General features: G+C 40.0%; 4 protein-coding genes across 5 annotated transcripts; 2 read left to right on the top strand and 2 right to left on the bottom strand.

The window, feature by feature from the left end:
- Positions 1 to 1,731: 1,731 nt before the first annotated feature.
- LOC112179677 lies at positions 1,732 to 2,930 on the top strand. The gene is made up of 2 exons (XM_024318136.2): positions 1,732 to 1,956; positions 2,047 to 2,930. The coding sequence occupies exons 1-2, from the start codon at positions 1,897 to 1,899 to the stop codon at positions 2,641 to 2,643; spliced, it is 657 nt and encodes a 218-aa protein (XP_024173904.1). The 5' UTR covers positions 1,732 to 1,896; the 3' UTR covers positions 2,644 to 2,930.
- Positions 2,931 to 2,977: 47 nt separating this feature from the next.
- On the bottom strand, positions 2,978 to 5,549 carry LOC112179678 (peptidyl-tRNA hydrolase ICT1, mitochondrial). Its single transcript, XM_024318137.2, has 8 exons — positions 5,172 to 5,549; positions 4,858 to 4,917; positions 4,665 to 4,747; positions 4,065 to 4,129; positions 3,947 to 3,980; positions 3,717 to 3,787; positions 3,460 to 3,595; positions 2,978 to 3,336 (listed from the first exon to the last, which is right to left on the bottom strand). Exons 1-7 carry the CDS (start codon positions 5,422 to 5,424, stop codon positions 3,505 to 3,507), a joined length of 657 nt encoding a protein of 218 aa, XP_024173905.1. The 5' UTR covers positions 5,425 to 5,549; the 3' UTR covers positions 2,978 to 3,336; positions 3,460 to 3,504.
- A 2,213-nt stretch (positions 5,550 to 7,762) lies between these two features.
- Positions 7,763 to 13,614, top strand: LOC112176721 (heat shock cognate 70 kDa protein). Of its 2 annotated transcripts, none has more exons than XM_040510695.1 (2): positions 7,763 to 7,976; positions 11,859 to 13,614. In XM_040510695.1, the coding sequence occupies exons 1-2, from the start codon at positions 7,763 to 7,765 to the stop codon at positions 13,511 to 13,513; spliced, it is 1,869 nt and encodes a 622-aa protein (XP_040366629.1). In that variant the 3' UTR covers positions 13,514 to 13,614. The 2 variants fall into 2 exon arrangements, with proteins under 2 accessions (XP_040366629.1, XP_024170549.1); XM_024314781.2 differs by lacking the exon at positions 7,763 to 7,976 and adding an exon at positions 11,383 to 11,602.
- Positions 13,615 to 13,738: 124 nt separating this feature from the next.
- LOC112176720 lies at positions 13,739 to 16,700 on the bottom strand. The gene is made up of 7 exons (XM_024314780.2): positions 16,540 to 16,700; positions 15,687 to 16,212; positions 15,406 to 15,575; positions 15,244 to 15,324; positions 15,062 to 15,134; positions 14,871 to 14,963; positions 13,739 to 14,190 (listed from the first exon to the last, which is right to left on the bottom strand). Exons 2-7 carry the CDS (start codon positions 16,198 to 16,200, stop codon positions 14,003 to 14,005), a joined length of 1,119 nt encoding a protein of 372 aa, XP_024170548.1. The 5' UTR covers positions 16,201 to 16,212; positions 16,540 to 16,700; the 3' UTR covers positions 13,739 to 14,002.
- Positions 16,701 to 17,108: the final 408 nt, after the last annotated feature.

Raw genomic sequence — 17,108 nt, 5'->3', positions numbered from 1 at the left:
GACGTCACCAATGGGGTTTGGTCCAGTTGGTAGCAGGCTGGTCCTGCATGTTGGGCGAACGCTGCAGTGATACTCCTGGTAGTAAGGAGGTCACTGGTTCGATCATCCGCATGTGAAAAACATCCTATTGGGAGGGGTCTTACCCATGTGCTCTCGGCCCCGGAGTGGTGCTCCCACCCGACCACCATTTTTATATCCAAAAAAAGATAAAGAGATTGACGTCGAAGGAAGGTGGAGGATGAAGACGCTGACCTCAAACTCAACTCCTCTTCCTCTCCCCTAATATCTGACCATTTCCTCTCATTTTCACACTGCACAAAAACCATTACATAGTCACTGATGCAACTTGGTATTGTTTCGTTTTCTTATTTTGGGGAGTCAAATGAATTAAGAAAGTTTTGGAGGCTAAACAGTGGCATTGAAAATTATAAAAGCAATTGCGATCGAATTCGATATTCAACATCTCATGATTTGGTTTAATCAACATGGTAGTTCATAATTGACAAAAATGGCTTTCTTGGTGTCGTACAAGTATGGACTTTTTTCTGGTTTCGAATATGAAAACTAGGTTTGTGATAAGAAGGCTGCAGGGCAAGCGTTAGGGCATTGGTTATTTTATGGGGCGGCCATCATTTTCAGGAAGAAAATCAGGGATTAGTGAGATACAGCTTTGTTAAGGCAAAATGGGGTCCTTCTAATATCAGTGGGCGGTTTCCATAAATTGTTTTAGATTTGGGTACGTAGATGAAAATGTGGTATGTAAATTTTTCATTTGTTGAATCGTCGCTGTTTACTTTTTTTTTGTTGAAGTATGTCAATTTTTCATTTGTTGAATTGTCGCTATTTACTTTTCGTCGCTGTTTACTTTATTTTAGATTTGTCAATTTTTCGTTTGTTGAATCATCGCTGTTTACTTTTTTTTTAGGTTATTCGTTGAATGCCTTATCAAACTTCAATATTCTCGTCTGCGATTTAATACACCCCTTCATAGGAACATATGTGGTCCTAAACATATAATTTGATTTTAAACCTTTGTCAAGATATCTTCACACATATATTGCTACTAAACCTTAACAAAACAAAAACAAAAAAACAAAAAGAAGGTGTCCCTATTGCAGGCTCAACACGGATTTGTGTATTCTCACGAAGTAATTCTCCATATTTTTCTTTGTATAAATATACAAGTGAATAAATGCCTCATTTATTGTTGAACTAGCATTGTCCACAATCAAAGCTTTATATGTTTTGTCTTTTTCTTTCTTACCGATTGAATGCATTACAATACATGTTATAAAAATTAGATCACACCGACTCTAAATATCAAAATATGCTATCATTTGAGAATTTGAAAATGATCGGTTAACATCCTCATTTTTAGGATTTGGTTTGAACCAAAACGTGTCTTCAGTTACTTAACATGTGAAATGGATTTGTGACCAAGGTTGCAATATTTTTCTTCCAACCTGTGAATTCAATCCAAAGCGGCTTAAAATAGAAAAGCCACCAAAAACCAGGTTGGTGCCCAACAACACCATCAGATAAACACACAGTAATTCATTGTAATCCATAGCTAATTAGCTCCCAATTCCAATCTCACACGTTGGTCATGCGCGTCAGTGGCCAATAAAGTCAACGGTCAACGGGTATCCTTTGTAGGACCTTTGCTGTCCTTCCTTCTCTCTCTGTCTCTCTCTCTCTCTCTCTATATGATAAAAAGGCCAACTTGAACTGCTCCTCCATTCCCATAATCCTATATCCATAGCTTGCCAACAAAGAAAAGCACATCTTAACACAATCAAAACCTCCGTTTCAACAAAAACCCATTTCACCAAAACAAAACAGAACCCTCATAAAAGCGAAAACCCAGAAGATTCCAGAGCCCGGAAGAAGAGAAGAATGAAGCTAATTTGGTCCCCTGAAACAGCCACTAAAGCCTACATCGACACCGTTCGATCTGTAAGCAACCTGATTTTTGTCTTTCTTTTTTTATATATTTGATGTGGGTTTTGGATTTTTGGATTGATTTGATCTGGATTTTGATTGCAGTGCCAAGTTTTTAATGAATCCGGGGTAGCAGAGCTTGTTTCAGCCATGGCAGCAGGCTGGAATGCTAAGTTGATAGTCGAGACATGGTCACAAGGAGGAGCCATTGCCACCAGCATTGGCCTCGAAATCGCCAGCCGGCACACCTGCGGACGACACGTGTGTGTAGTCGCGGACGAGAACGCAAGGTCAGAGTTCATCACAGCCATGAAAGAAGCAGCAGACATGAACCCAGAAGTGCTTGTAGGTGAGCCAGAGGAGGTCATGTCTGAGCTTGCGGGAATAGATTTCATGGTTGTGGATTGCAAGCGTAAAGACTACGCTAGGGTTCTAAGGCAGGCGAGGTTGAATCAGAGTGGTGCGGTTTTGGTTTGCAAGAATGCCAATTCAAAAAGCGATTCTAGTTTCAGATGGAGGAGTGTCATTGATTCTGGATCAAGAAAGGTGGTTCGGACTGTGTTCTTGCCTGTAGGAAAAGGTTTAGATATGGCTCATGTATCCTGCAGTGGAGGGAATTCGGGGTCAAGCAAGGTAGAGAAGAAGAGATGGATCAAACATTTCGATCAACGATCTGGGGAGGAACATGTTATCAGAAAGTAAAATATATATTTTTTCTTTTTTTTTAATTATTACAAAAGTTTGGGTGAGAGCTTAGTTATGCTACACCACCATCAGCAGGGCACGCCTGCAACCTCAACCTGAAGGACTAATAGTGACACGTACCTGTCACTAAAATATATCTTTGAGGGATAGAATTCCTTTTTTTCTTTAGTTTGATGATACAATGTACATAAACTTGTCTTTGTACCATACAGAGTTTTTTCCCAAGGACTTGTATATAATTCTCTTATAGAAATGAATCAGAAATCTCTCATCATTCTCCAAAACCGATAACCACAGGACTCGATTTTCACAATCAAATCAGAAATCAGAATTGAGAGACATCATAATGGATAGTTGGATAGAGGAGCAAATTAACCAAGTATTACACTGTTAATGAACCAAGGTCACCATTAAGAAGAATTTCAGGTCCTGGAGACGTAGAACATGCACCAGGATTTTACAATTCAGTACTTGATCTAAGACATTGACTCTCAATCATTGTAACACGAGAGGTAGTTCAGAGGAAGTACAACCAATGACTATCATCTTTAAGAACCTTAGCAATAGTCATCTAACATTAAAAAAACCTTTGCTGTTGAACAACTAGTATTTTCACCGTCACTCATGAACAATGTATTCCTAATTCTTGATTTGTTTCTCCATCACTTGAATTGTTTCTCCATATAGCCTCTACAACAATCAAAATTTCAAACATGCAGGGCAGATCAGATATTTAGTCACCAAAGCAAGATAGTAATAACTTAATGAATGGTGTGGAATACTAAATTGCGAGAGAGGAGAGAGTGCACTCACATATACAAACTTCTCATATTAAGAGGACCACACAGCATGGACCAGTCAGTCCCAACTGTCACGAGTTCTTCTAAATGCCTTCTTGTCTGAAAGTACCTTCTTGCTTTTGAGGCGTTTCTGTTCTCCAATAGCAGCCCTGCAAAATCCCACTATAAAATCAGAGCCCACATCCAGCACAATAAAAATACACAGTACAATTTGAAAGGTATGAGACAAAACTAGAGGTAAAGAATTTGCAAAGACAGTTAAGCTCTCACATTTTAGCGATCTTCTTCTTTTGCTCTTCTGAGGGAGGAGGTGGAACATACGAAGCAGCATCAATAATTGCCTGTTTTACTGATTAATTAGACTTAATTGGGGAATGGGGAAAGCTAGGAAAACTTTTCCCCAAATTGAGCCAATCATCTTATGCTCAAGCATCGGAGCAGTAGCCATAATTTACCATTTCACATGAACAACACTACTGATAGACATCGATGTTTAGTACCTGAAGTTTCTCCAAAGCATCTTCAATGTTACCCCTAAGGAAGCAAGATTGTATCAAGCCATATGCAGTGAAAAAACATGAGAGGATTATGACATAAAGGGAAGAGGAAGAAACTTACTTCTGTGTACGAGTCCTGGTTGAAGAAATCACAAGCTCCCCATCCTTGTTGATTCGGTTCTTCTCCTGTTCATTACCAGGCCAAAGAAATTGAGGTTAGACGGACAGAAAGACAGTTTGCCAATCATTCACAACAGAAAGGAGACATTCACAGTCAAGATGTGGGACACATAAAACATCAACTCTGCATAACAGTTCTAGAGTACACTATCCTAACCCCCTTCACTCTACCTCTCGCTCCCCTGGATTCTCTCAAAGTTAGCGTATATGTTTTAATGTATGAAACACCTTTGGCAGCTGATGTTGTAAACATAACACACATCACAAAAGCTAGAGAACAACAATCACCATTGAAATTGATAAGAACACATTGGTCAGGTTAGGATCATTACATCAGTTCTTAATTTCTTTTCCAAATTAGTGCAGGGATTTCCTCCAGGTCCCTCTTATGTTTCTAAGCATAATACAGCCGCCACTTTTATCCGTTAAATCATATATCCATGACCAGTTAGTAATGATTAATACTACTACCCTCAGTCCTACAAACATAATGGTCTCAGTTTCCATAAGAACAAAATCATAAGAAATGATAGCAACAAACCATTTGCAAAATCCTCTCCTTGATCCTGTCACTTAGCCAATACGCATTTTTAACATTGAATCGCATGTCCACCTTAGTGTTCACTGTACAATCAACAGAAAAAATGACATAACAACTCAATCATAACCGAGTCGAAGGTACAGGAAATTCAAAAATACAATCCATGACATAAAGGAGATAGAAGTTCACATACATTTGTTCACATTCTGTCCTCCAGGTCCTCCACTTCTTGCGAAACTCACAGTTACATGATCTTCACACATGTCAAACACACAACACAGAAAACTCAGCTTCTACACTAATCTGCACCATTTTCTCTAAATTAAACCAATCAAGAACGCAATTACACAATAACCTACTCAATTTAGTTGAATCGCTTCCATTATCTACAAGTTTATTAACAATTCTACAGCAAGAACTAAAATCCTCCGAAGAGAAAATGATCCAAAACCTCGATTCCTATCAATTTCTTTGAAAGAAACAGAGCGAAGTAGTAATCGAACCAACCTAATGTGATTTTAGGGGCGGGGAGGTTGTCAGCGGAGAAAGCACGCTCCTCGGCTTCTTGCAAGAGCTGGTTGACCTGAGAGAGCCGAGCGGATACCTTCTTCCCACCGGCGCCGGAGTCGGAGGCGGCGCACCGGATGCTGATTCCGGCAGTGGAGCGAACCAGAGAGGTCGGGCTTGATGGTAAGAAGAACACGGATGGCTGAGAGAAATGCCTGAGCATCATGGCCGTTGTGGTTCTCAGAACCGCCATTGTTGCTGTGAAGAAACCCTAACCGCTTTTATAGTGTGGCTTCGATTTTCGGTTTTTCTGGCTTCACTCTTCTGGTTCTAACTGAAATTTGGGGTCTGGGTTTTAGTGAATAGTGTGGCTAATAACAGACGCCCGCTACTGACTAGTACGTTTAGACAAGAAATTATCTAAAATAAAATCAAAATAAAATTAATTTTATTTAAAATTTATGATATAGTTTGATGTTGCAACTTCTCTCAGTATAATAGATAATGTTGTAGGAAGTTTTTGGCACCAGCAATTGCGTGAAAAATCTAAGGTTTTTATTGGGTGTTAACATTTAAATCACGCATTTTTCTAAGGTAGTATAAAATCGTTTTAAATAAATTATGCTGAATATTAGTAGAAATTAATTAGTACATGAAGCTAAGAGCATCTCTAACAGAGTAACTAAATTTAATTTTTAGCTATATTTAACTATTTTTGAAGCAAAATTCAACTCCAACAGACTAGTTATAGCTTAGCAATATTTAACTTTAGCTAAATTGACTAGCTATATTTAGCTAGAGAATCCTACATAACTAAAGCAAAAGTTATATTTCTCTCTCCTCTTTTGTCCACATGTCAGTTTACGATTCGATGAAACATAATATATAACTTACGAATAGCTATCATTGATGGAGCAACATTGTTAAATCAATAGCTATATTTAACAAATTTAGCTAAATTTAACTAAAAAATAAATTCTACTGTTGGAGATGCTCTAACCAAGTAATAGAACTTACTCAAATCAAATTCTTTGAAGTCAGCAAACTAAATACCCAACCGAGCGAAACCTAGAGAGAGCCGCTTCTACAGTTGACAGAAAAAACCAGATCTTGTCCGGCCGCAAGCCCTCTTGGCGGCGTCGCCGGACGGGTCAGAGTGGACCCAATGTCCCGTGATGGATGTTCGTGGAATAAACCTAGTCGGAGTGGTGGTGATTGCGCTGTCCAAATCGCGACGTGGTTCTGTCAAGTTAGGTGGCTGGCGGGGAGGTTTGGTGTCGTCTTCCTCAAGAGCGGAGATGAGGTCGCCTGCTGGACGTGAGGGGGTGGCGGCGAGGACGGGATCTGTATTGTTCAGATCTGATCGGAAAGTTCTGATCTGGTTTGGATAGGGTGATGTCGTCCAGTGCGTGATGGGGAGATTGACGGAATGGAGATTGGATGGGTCGACAGCGGCGGGCGGCGCGTGGGAGTTGTCTCACTGCTTGGTGTTGTGGTGGGTCGATGTTTTACCCTGGTGCGGCAGCATGTTGGAGGATGGTTGTTCTGGGCTTTGGTGGTGGTTACGGCGGCCTGTCGGGTTGGTGTTTTGAGTTGGGGCAAGAGGTTGTTGGGCAGGGTTTGCTTGTTTGGGCCGCTGTCACTAGTGTTTCAGGGCTTGGCTTTGGTTTGTGGTGGTTGGGTCAGGTTAAGGTTGTAGTCTTGGTTTCGTTGGATTTGGTTTGTGGTTTTTAGCTGGTTTGTGTTAGGTCGGGTACACTGCAAGTTGTGGCAGAGACAATCATCAATTTCGCCTTCCTGAGGGTTGTTCCTGCCTAATTTAGAGTCTGCAAAAGTCTACCTGTGGCATAGACTAGACGAGCATTATTGGCTTTTTAGGAGGTTCTTCCTGTCAGGGTTTGGGTTGGAAGGGATGGCGTTTTTGGAGTAGTGGTGGGATGACGGTGTTGGATTTTCTTTTGTCCTAGGTCTGACTGTCCAGCAATCCCTTTGGTCGGGTTCGAAGCAACGACAAGTGTTGGCTTGGTCGATCAAATGTTGGCCACGTGGATTATGGGTGGGAGTTAGTGTTCTTGGCTGATTCTGCTCCAACAAGTTTTGTTGTTTCTGCCGGTTTGTTTCGTGCTACTTTAGTCTTTTTAGTTAAGTTTTTCTCTAGTATGTTTGGAGTCGGGGCCTAGTGTGGTTTCCACAGTGCGTCAGTATAGACGTCCACCTTGACTTCTAAAGTGGGAAAAGTTTCGGTTGAAGCTTTTATCTCCCATTCTCATTGTAATCTTCTTTTTTATTAATGAAGTTTTTATTTGATCAAAAAAAAAAAAAGTAATAGAACTTGGAGCAAAATTCGAATTCTGTTTAGTTTGTTTCAACAAATAACTCTCCTGTGTCAATTAAGATTCTTTTGTTCTGGTGAAAGGGGGAATATATTTGCTATATATCCTAAATGCTTTAGGACTAAGCATGTATTACTCCTATATATGCTGCATTCTCAAATCTTTATATAGTCTTATATCAATCCATCACACAGATAAGCGGTAGCACAGACAGCTGGTTTCTTCTTTGATTAAGCTTTCACCATATATACAATGGCTATGGTTGCAAAAAGCGAGGGTCCAGCGATTGGTATCGACCTTGGTACAACCTATTCATGCGTTGGTGTCTGGCAACATGGCCGTGTTGAGATCATAGCCAATGACCAGGGCAACAGAACGACACCATCTTATGTTGCTTTTACCGACACTAGACGTTTAATTGGTGATGCCGCCAAAAACCAAGCCTCCATGAACCCTATCAACACTGTTTTTGGTATGTTCTTCCTTACGAATATAATTAACTACCTCTAACATATACCCACGCAGTTTCATTAATTCGAATGATGTTGTGGTTTCAATTATACTTAATATGCTCATATAAGTTGATAGCTAGCCTTCCAAATTATAAGTTGTTCATCACTTTGTCTGGGTTTTTGGTTGTTACCTCTTTTACTTGCTTGATATTAATGTAAAGTGTTGGCTTATTCCAGAGATATAAGTTCTTTCATAACCGGTAATTATATATTGAGTTATATTTTTATGCTTCCATGTTATATGCACATATACATATGTAGTAATGAACTTAGGACCTGCAAATCAAGGTTTGCACTGATGGATATCCTACCTAGGACCAGCATATACTCTCAACCTGCACATAACTAATTCATTTTGCTAACATTCTGGTAACCAACTGTTTCTTTTGTATTGTTTTAGATGCAAAGCGCTTGATTGGTAGGAGATTCGATGATGCTTCTCTTAAGAGTGACATGAGATTTTGGCCTTTCAAAGTATGTGATGTGGAGAACAAGCCAATGATTGTGGTCAACTATAAGAATGAAGAGAAGCAGTTTACTGCCGAGGAGATATCTTCAATGGTTCTCGTGAAGATGCGAGAAATTGCAGTGGCTTACATCGGATTGAATGTCAATAATGTTGTTATAACTGTCCCAGCATACTTTAATGACCTTCAGCGTAAAGCCACAAAGGATGCAGGTGTAATTGCAGGCATGAATGTTATGCGTATCCTCAATGAGCCAACAGCTGCTGCCATTGCCTATGGTCTTGACAGAAAAGAATCCATTGCTGATGGAAAGAACGTTCTTATTTTTGATCTTGGTGGTGGTACATTTGATGTTTCCCTTCTCAGAATTGAAGAGGGAGTTTTTGAGGTGAAAGCTACTGCCGGAGATACACATCTTGGGGGTGAAGATTTTGATAATAGAATGGTGAACCATTTTGTGCAAGAGTTCAAAAGGAAGCACGAAAAGGACATTAGCAATAATCCCAAAGCATTGAGGAGATTGAGAACGTCTTGTGAGAGAGCAAAGAGAACTCTTTCTTCCACAGTTGAAACCACCATTCAACTTGATTCTTTTTTCCAGGGTATTGATTTTCATACCACAATAACGAGAGCAAAATTTGAGGAGATCAACCTGGATCTATTTAAAAAATGTATGGAACCCGTGAATAAATGTTTGAAGGATGCTAAAATGGACAAGAGCATTATTGATGATGTCGTTCTTGTGGGCGGCTCTACTAGAATTCCAAAGGTACAAAAACTATTGCAAGACTTTTTTAATGGCAAGGAACTTTGCAAGAGCATCAATCCGGATGAAGCAGTTGCATATGGTGCCTCTGTACAAGCTGCAATTTTGAGCGGTGAAGGCAATATTGAGAAGGTACAGGACTTGGTCTTGTTGGATGTCACTCCATTTTCACTTGGTACAGAGCGTTTTACAGGAGAGATGAAGGTTGTGATCCCAAGAAACAGTACCATTCCCACCAAGAAAGAAAGAGCTTCTAAAACCGTCCAAGATGGACAAACATGTATAAATTATAGAGTGTACGAGGGTGAAAGACCAAGAGCCCGAGACAACAGATTGTTGGATACATTTAGGCTCGAAGGGATCCAACCTGCTGCTAGGGGAGTAGCTCAGATCACAGTTTGCATGGAGATCGATTCCGATGGAATTCTGGTTGTGTCTGCTGAGGAAAAATCGACAGGGAATAAGAGCAAGACCACAATTACCAATAACAGCAAAGGCAACCTATCTAAGGAGGAGATCGAGCGGATGATGCAGGAGGCAGAGAAGTACAAGTTAGAGGACGAGGAGAATAAGAAGAAAATGGAGGCCAAGTTTGCCTTGGTCGACTATATGAATACAATTAAGGACATGCTTTCTTCTGATGAGCTCCAAGATCTCAGTCGAGGGCACAAGAAGAAAATTGAAGCTGCGGTTAGAAAGGTTCGTCATTGGCTTGAAGAGAATCAGGATCAACTCGCTGAATGTGAAGAATATGAGGATAAGAGGGAAAAGCTTGAAAACACTTACAATCGAATAATTGCAAAGAATATGTAGTAGCTACGGTGCTTATGGATATTGGATGGCGATAAAAAGTACTCTTTAATGAGTTATGGTGTTCTCAGTACGTGTACGTTTATTTTGATGTTCTTAGTACGTAGCTTGATATTTCTTAGAGGGTGATATTTGGTTTCGATTTCTAGCCAGTAGCCATGAATTGAATAGTAAGCACAGTTTTTTGAAAGGTTGATCACAGCTTAGTGAATTTAATTTGGAAAAAGTTATGGGTTTAATGTGCCAAAATTTTCTCTAGAGAGCTTCGTCTGTGCTAACTGCGTCAAATCAAATCTTAAGAAGGGGAAGAGGACTATATAGAGTAAGGATAGCAACCAGTATCCATTTCAAATAGTTCCAGTACGTGAATTCAAATCTTTGTTGCACTACACTTTGTCAAGAGAGAGATGCATGATAGCAAATGGAGTAGGTTAAGAGAATAGAGGCCGAGAGAGCGAGAGAGGCTGTCCTGGTTTTATTAAGCAGGCAAATAATATAACCTTCCGAGATTAACATATGTCATAGTCACTTTTTGTCTTTCACTCTATATACTACCGCGCGTACTATAGCTCCTCCGTTACTTTGTGTTTGTTTGGTAATTAAGTAAAATTAGTCTTGCATGCATTAAGCATAAAATCTCAGTAAACTTGGCAGTACAAAATCCTTCGGAAACATATATTCCTGGACTTCAGTTCCTTATTGAGTGACTGAAAGAGGTCAGGGAATCATTCTCCAGCTGAAGCAACGAGCTGTGCAGGTAAAACAGATCTCATGTATGGTGCATGTGAGTTGTGACTGTGAGGACTAAGGGGTGGCTCTAAGAGATTTGAGAGTTGAGACCTTCAGTAGTTTTATGCGGAACGGTTTACCAAAGAACAAGAATAACTGTAAACAATGAGGTACATTACATATAATCAAGTGAATTCAAATGTTTCTGCATTCATGAAGAATTCGAACCAAGAAAGCATGATGAGTTTACACGCAGACCGTCTCTTTCTCACCAGTCCAATTCTCAACACTTTCCCTATTAAATTGGGAGTTTGGGACAATTTGCAAAGGCAAAGGGTAGAAACTGCTTGGTCAACTCTAATTCTCTAAATTAATTTACAATTGCATTCCTAAAACCCCTGCCCCAGTGTCGATTAGGATTCCTTGTTCTAGTGAAAAGAGGAATGGATTTGCTATCCCAAAGACTTTAGGACTAAGCATGCTTTGTCAAGGTGTGAGTTTGTGTATATATTCATTAATTCCTGTATCCTGCATGTCCATCACAACACAACTTAAGAGTTTTTTCTTTGTTAAGCGTTTTTTTTCATACGTAAAATGTCTATGTTTGGAAAAGGAGAAGGTCCAGCTATTGGTATAGATCTTGGAACAACTTACTCATGCGTTGGCGTCTGGCAACACGGTCATGTTGAGATCATAGCCAATGACCAGGGCAACAGAACAACGCCTTCTTACGTTGCTTTTACGGATACTGGGCGTTTGATTGGTGATGCTGCCAAGAACCAAGCCTCCATGAACCCCATTAACACTGTTTTTGGTAAGTACGTTTCTTCATATTCTTAACTATATGTAAACTAATATGATCAACGTCTGTTCAGTGATTTGATAGATATGCATGTACTTATGTAGTATGTTAATATCCATGTGTGATTATTGTGTGAATGCATTAACTTTTGATATCCTCGCATATACCTGCATGCTGCATTAATTAACTTGTATGTAACTAAACTAACTTCTGGCGGTATCGGCCAACTTTTTGTAATTTCTTATTCTTAATAATTTTTTTTTCTTAGATGCAAAGCGCTTGATTGGTAGGAGATTCAACGATGCTTCTGTCAAGAGTGATATGGAGTTTTGGCCTTTCAAAGTTCGTGGTGTCGACAACAAGCCAATGATTGTGGTCAACTACAATAATCAAGAGAAGCGGTTTGCTGCTGAGGAGATATCATCCATGATTCTTGTTAAGATGAGGGAAATAGCAGAGGCTTATCTTGGATCGACAGTAAAGAATGCTGTTGTAACGGTCCCAGCATACTTTAATGATTTTCAACGTCAGGCTACAAAAGATGCTGGGATAATTGCGGGTATGAATGTTTTACGTATTATTAACGAGCCTACAGCTGCTGCAATTGCTTATGGCCTTGATAGAAAATACACCACTGTTGGAGGAAAGAACGTTCTTATTTTTGATCTGGGAGGTGGAACTTTTGATGTTTCCCTTCTCAAAATTGAAGAGGGAATTTTTGAGGTGAAAGCTACGACTGGAGATACTCATCTCGGGGGTGAAGATTTTGACAATACAATGGTGAACTATTTTGTACAAGAGTTCAAGAGAAAACACGAAAAGGACATTAGTAAAAATCCCAAAGCACTGAGGAGATTGAGAACATCTTGTGAGAGAGCGAAGAGAATTCTTTCTTCCAGTACTCAAACTATTATTGAGATTGATTCTTTATATGATGGCATTGACTTTTCCTCCACAATAACTAGAGCAAGATTTGAGGAGCTGAACATGGATCTCTTTAAGAACTGTACGGAGCCTGTGGACAAGTGTTTGAAGGATGCTAAAATGGACAAGAGCAGCGTTCATGATGTTGTTCTTATTGGTGGATCTACTAGAATTCCCAAGGTACAACAGCTATTGCAGGAGTTCTTTAATGGCAAAGAGCTTTGCAAGAGCATCAATCCTGATGAAGCAGTGGCATATGGTGCCGCCGTACAAGCCGCAATTTTGGGCGGTGAGGGAAATATTGAGAAGGTTCAAGACGTACTCTTGTTGGACGTCACTCCGCTGTCCCTTGGTATAGAGAGTGATAATGGACAGATGAGTGTTGTAGTCCCAAGAAACACTACCATCCCCACCACGAAAGAGAGTGTCTTTACAACAGTCCAAAATAGGCAACAATGTGTAGAGTTTCCTGTGTATGAGGGTGAGTCAATAATAGCCAAACAGAACAGATTGTTGGGTATATTTGAGCTCAAAGACATCCAATGTGCTCCAAAGGGAGTGCCTCAGCTTAACGTTTGCTTTAACATTGATGCCAACGGAATTATGGTTGTCTCTGCCGAGGACAAATCAACGAAGAAGAAAAGCAAGATCACAATCGTCAATAACAACAAAGGCAGGCTATCTAAGATGGAAATTGCGAGGATGATCAAGGAGGCAGAAAAGTACAGGTTTGAAGACGAGGAGAATAAGAAGAAATTGGAGGCTAAGGCTGCATTGATGGACTATACACATGACATGGAGGAAAAAATTCCTAGTCTCAGAAAGCTCAAGCGAGCGGACAAGAAGAAATATGAGGATGAGGTTGCAAAGACCAGCCGGTGGCTTGACGAGAACGAGAACCGACTTGCTGAATGCAAAGAATACGAGGACCAGAAGAAAAAGCTTGAGAACGTTTGCAATCGCATAATTGGCAAGATGCACCAGAATGGGTGTGGATGATGGTGCTCCTTTGGCCGGTAGAAGTGGCTAATAACTTTTGTTTCATTTGATTTTGTTAGTATTTGATATTTGATATAGTTTGGTTTTAGACTTTTAGTTCCGATCAGCAACATCTCCATAGTGTCCTGCAGCCATCTTAGTTCCGATTATTTAACATTAGATGATAGCTTTTCAGCTAGATATATATGCAAGAAATTTGCAATGTTAATTAAATGTGCAGGAGAATGATTTAGGTTAGAAACTGAGTATTTGACATTATCAACTAATTATGAAACCCATTCGACATAAGAGTGACTCGGGTATTCAATTGACATTATGACTAGAACATTGTCAATCTCAGATAGAAACGATAGAGACTAAACAGTATGCGTCTTACTAACAACTGGCAGCCTTCCACCACAACCTCATTGTATTCTCCAATATGTAACCAACCACTCTACTTCTGAGACAACCAAAAAGACCAACACAATCAGCTCCACAGGCCTAGCCTTAATCTTTTGCTCTCCTACGGGAAGAATTAGTACCATCTACTCTCATATTACCAGACTGCTGCGACCGAGAAGGTACTGCTTTGCCTTGGGCATCTGCTATCATATTTCCAGAGTTCTGTAGAAGATCATTGCTAGGAAGTGCCCAACCTCCCTGACCGGACTGCCCATGTCTGCTGCCGCCAGCTCCTAGAACAAAGAAAAAGAAAAACAATTAAGATAATGCCCTAAGATTACAGTCAGCACATTTTCGGTGCCCTGCAGCATCAAAAAGTCATGCATTTGTGAGATTGCTATACTCCACAATAGTGAGGGTTCAAGCTTAGGTCCTTGACATATGGGATGTGTGTGTGTGTGTGTGTGTGTGTAAATATAATTATGCAAACCATGCACCTACCAATAAGTATAATACCCACAACAATTATCAACATCTAACAAGCAATAGCTACACACACATAGACAAATGCAGTCTCACAATTAACATCATTCACTACCATGCCGGGTACTATCACATGCTGCAACATGCAAGTATTACAACTTTTGTTATCCCTGAATGTTTTCAGGTTCCTCAAAGAACTGTTAAAGCAACTTGCAAACTTTTAAGAACATGGATAACAATATACCAAAAACAATGACAACACTGTGAGACTATTTTAAGACTTCATGAGTAGCAAACACCAGTAGCTCTGATCAACTTAGTGGTAAAAATGGCCAACAGTTTACCAAAATAATGCATTACACAGAAAGTTCATCATGACAACCACACAAATGTATTAGACAATCACTGAACTGCCAACAATACATTTGGTCATTGCTGCAATTCAAGAATGATAGCACCTCAGAGTCAAAACTTAAATGTATAAACTCACCTAGACTTTCATAACTAGCAAACTGATCATTCAATCCAGGCATATGTTTTTGAGCAGCTCCCTTCCATGCATGTTCAAAACCGGAAAGCTCATCTAAAATACAGCAGGCCGAGTTAGTCTCTATTTTCTATGTACTAAACAACTCCCATAAACCTTCCGGCACAGACAAGAGTTGAATATAAATAACATACCTTCATTAAGGTTATGCAAAGTCTGCATTGTATCTACCTTACCCTCTTTGAGCTTCCTAGTAATTGAATGGCCCTAAAAAGAGAATCCTCAATGTAAGTATACTGACAACATGAATTTGATAATCCAAGATTTAACTCTAAACAGTAGAGAGAAATGACAAATATAAATGATATCAACTCGCCTTATTGTGGAGCCCCTTAGATACCCTGTGTGTCGCTTTCCCAGAAGAAGTATCAGCTTCCTTGCTTTCTTCAAAAGCAACCTGTTCATCCAATAAGGGTCAATTACAAATAGAACTACTAAGATAAAAAGCAATGCACTAGAATCTTCCACGATTACTAACCCCATCACTCCCCATCCTTCTTGTCTTGGAAGATGTATAGTATGCACCATTACCACCGCCATAAGTGACACTGGAGCTCTGAAATGTGTAGCTATGAGCTTGAGGCTGTGATTGCATAGCACCAAACTGACTGTAGTTGTCCCTAGATTGCAAATGCTTGCTCTTCTTCTCTGCAAATTAAGGAGGAAAAAAAAGTTTATTCCTGATTTGAATCTTAGACTAGAACAAAGACGATGAATAATCACCAAGACAGTAGCAACTGATCAACTAGAAAAACCTACCTTCAACTACATCATCAGGGTGCTCAACATAAGGATCATTGCTTGGCCCCAGACGTTTCCGCGGATTTTCCTTCTTCTCATTATTAGCCTCTTCTTCTTCATGATCAGAGTCTAGTTCCTCAATGATCGGACCCCTAGATTTCTGCCGCTCTGGAGCCTGATCGTGATTCTCAATGAACCCAGTTGGCCGCATATCTGAAAAAATATCTCCATTCATACCAGGACCCATTCCAGGAAACATACTGCCACCGATTCCAGGAAACATAGCGCCACCGATTCCAGGAAACATACCGCTACCCCTTCCAGGGAACATGCCTCCACCCATACCCGGAAAACCCGAGTCAAATATCCCTCCAAACGGGCGAGTAAAGAAAGGGTCATCAAACGGATCCCTCCCTCCAAAGACGTTAGACATCAAACTCCCCTGACCCCCAAATCCCCCAAAACCAGCAAAAGGATCATTGAAATCAAAAGGACCCCTGCCACCAGGCCCTCCACCTCTTCCCCCTTGCATTTTCTAAAACCCCTGAAAAAAAATAAAAGAAGAAGATGAATTTCAAGCAGTAAATTCCACAGTCATGAACTTCAGAATCAATTCCATTACAAGTTTACAAGTAAGAATCAAAGACTGGATTACCGACAAATGCTTCATAAAACTACTGATAGATTAACATAACAGGAAATTATATATAGCAAAATTCTTTGCCTACGGGAAATCTAGAACCAAAAGCAACGCCATCAAAGCAAAAGGATCACAATTTACAGAAAATTACAGACTAAAACAGAATCAATCTATAGAACCAAGATAAGAAACGAGCTTATGAATTTGGGAATTTGTGAGATCATTTCGTACCTTGAGTGCGTTTTTCTTCGGAGGAAACTGAAGCGGAAGCAGAGAAAACCCTAAATCGCCGCCTCAGCACGAAATGCCTAGATGAAAGGGTTTCCCACTACGTCGTTAAAATGGGGTTTTGCTTTGCCTTAAACCGACTCAAAGAGAAAAATGGGAGAGAGGAAACAGAGAAGAAATTGAAGTGTTTCAATTTTGATCGAAGGTTCTAGTATAGCCAACAGGTGTCGGGTTATTACTGCTCCCGGTTTGACAAGTGTCGCAATGCCATTTGTTGAGCTGCCAACTGCATTTATGATCTTTCTTGAATTTGGAAGCACCACCTTAGATTGGATTCAATTTACCTTGGAAGGGCCTAGGTCCTAGGATGTTGTTCTCTTCAGCACAAATGGCCTAGGATTCTGTTTTCTTTTAGTTTTGGTGCCGCTTATTCCGGTTTAATCTTGGAGACGGAAGTGTCTTTATGGTCTGTTTTTGAGGAATAACATGGTTCCCTCATGAGTATGATATAAATAATGCTCCGGGTTGATGTCATTGATCCATATGATTTGTACTTATTTTTTATTTGGTCT

Source organism: Rosa chinensis, chromosome 7 (genome assembly GCF_002994745.2).
Source record: "Rosa chinensis cultivar Old Blush chromosome 7, RchiOBHm-V2, whole genome shotgun sequence".
In the NCBI taxonomy this organism is placed as follows: domain Eukaryota; kingdom Viridiplantae; phylum Streptophyta; class Magnoliopsida; order Rosales; family Rosaceae; genus Rosa; species Rosa chinensis.
This window is presented reverse-complemented; position numbering and strand designations above follow the sequence as displayed.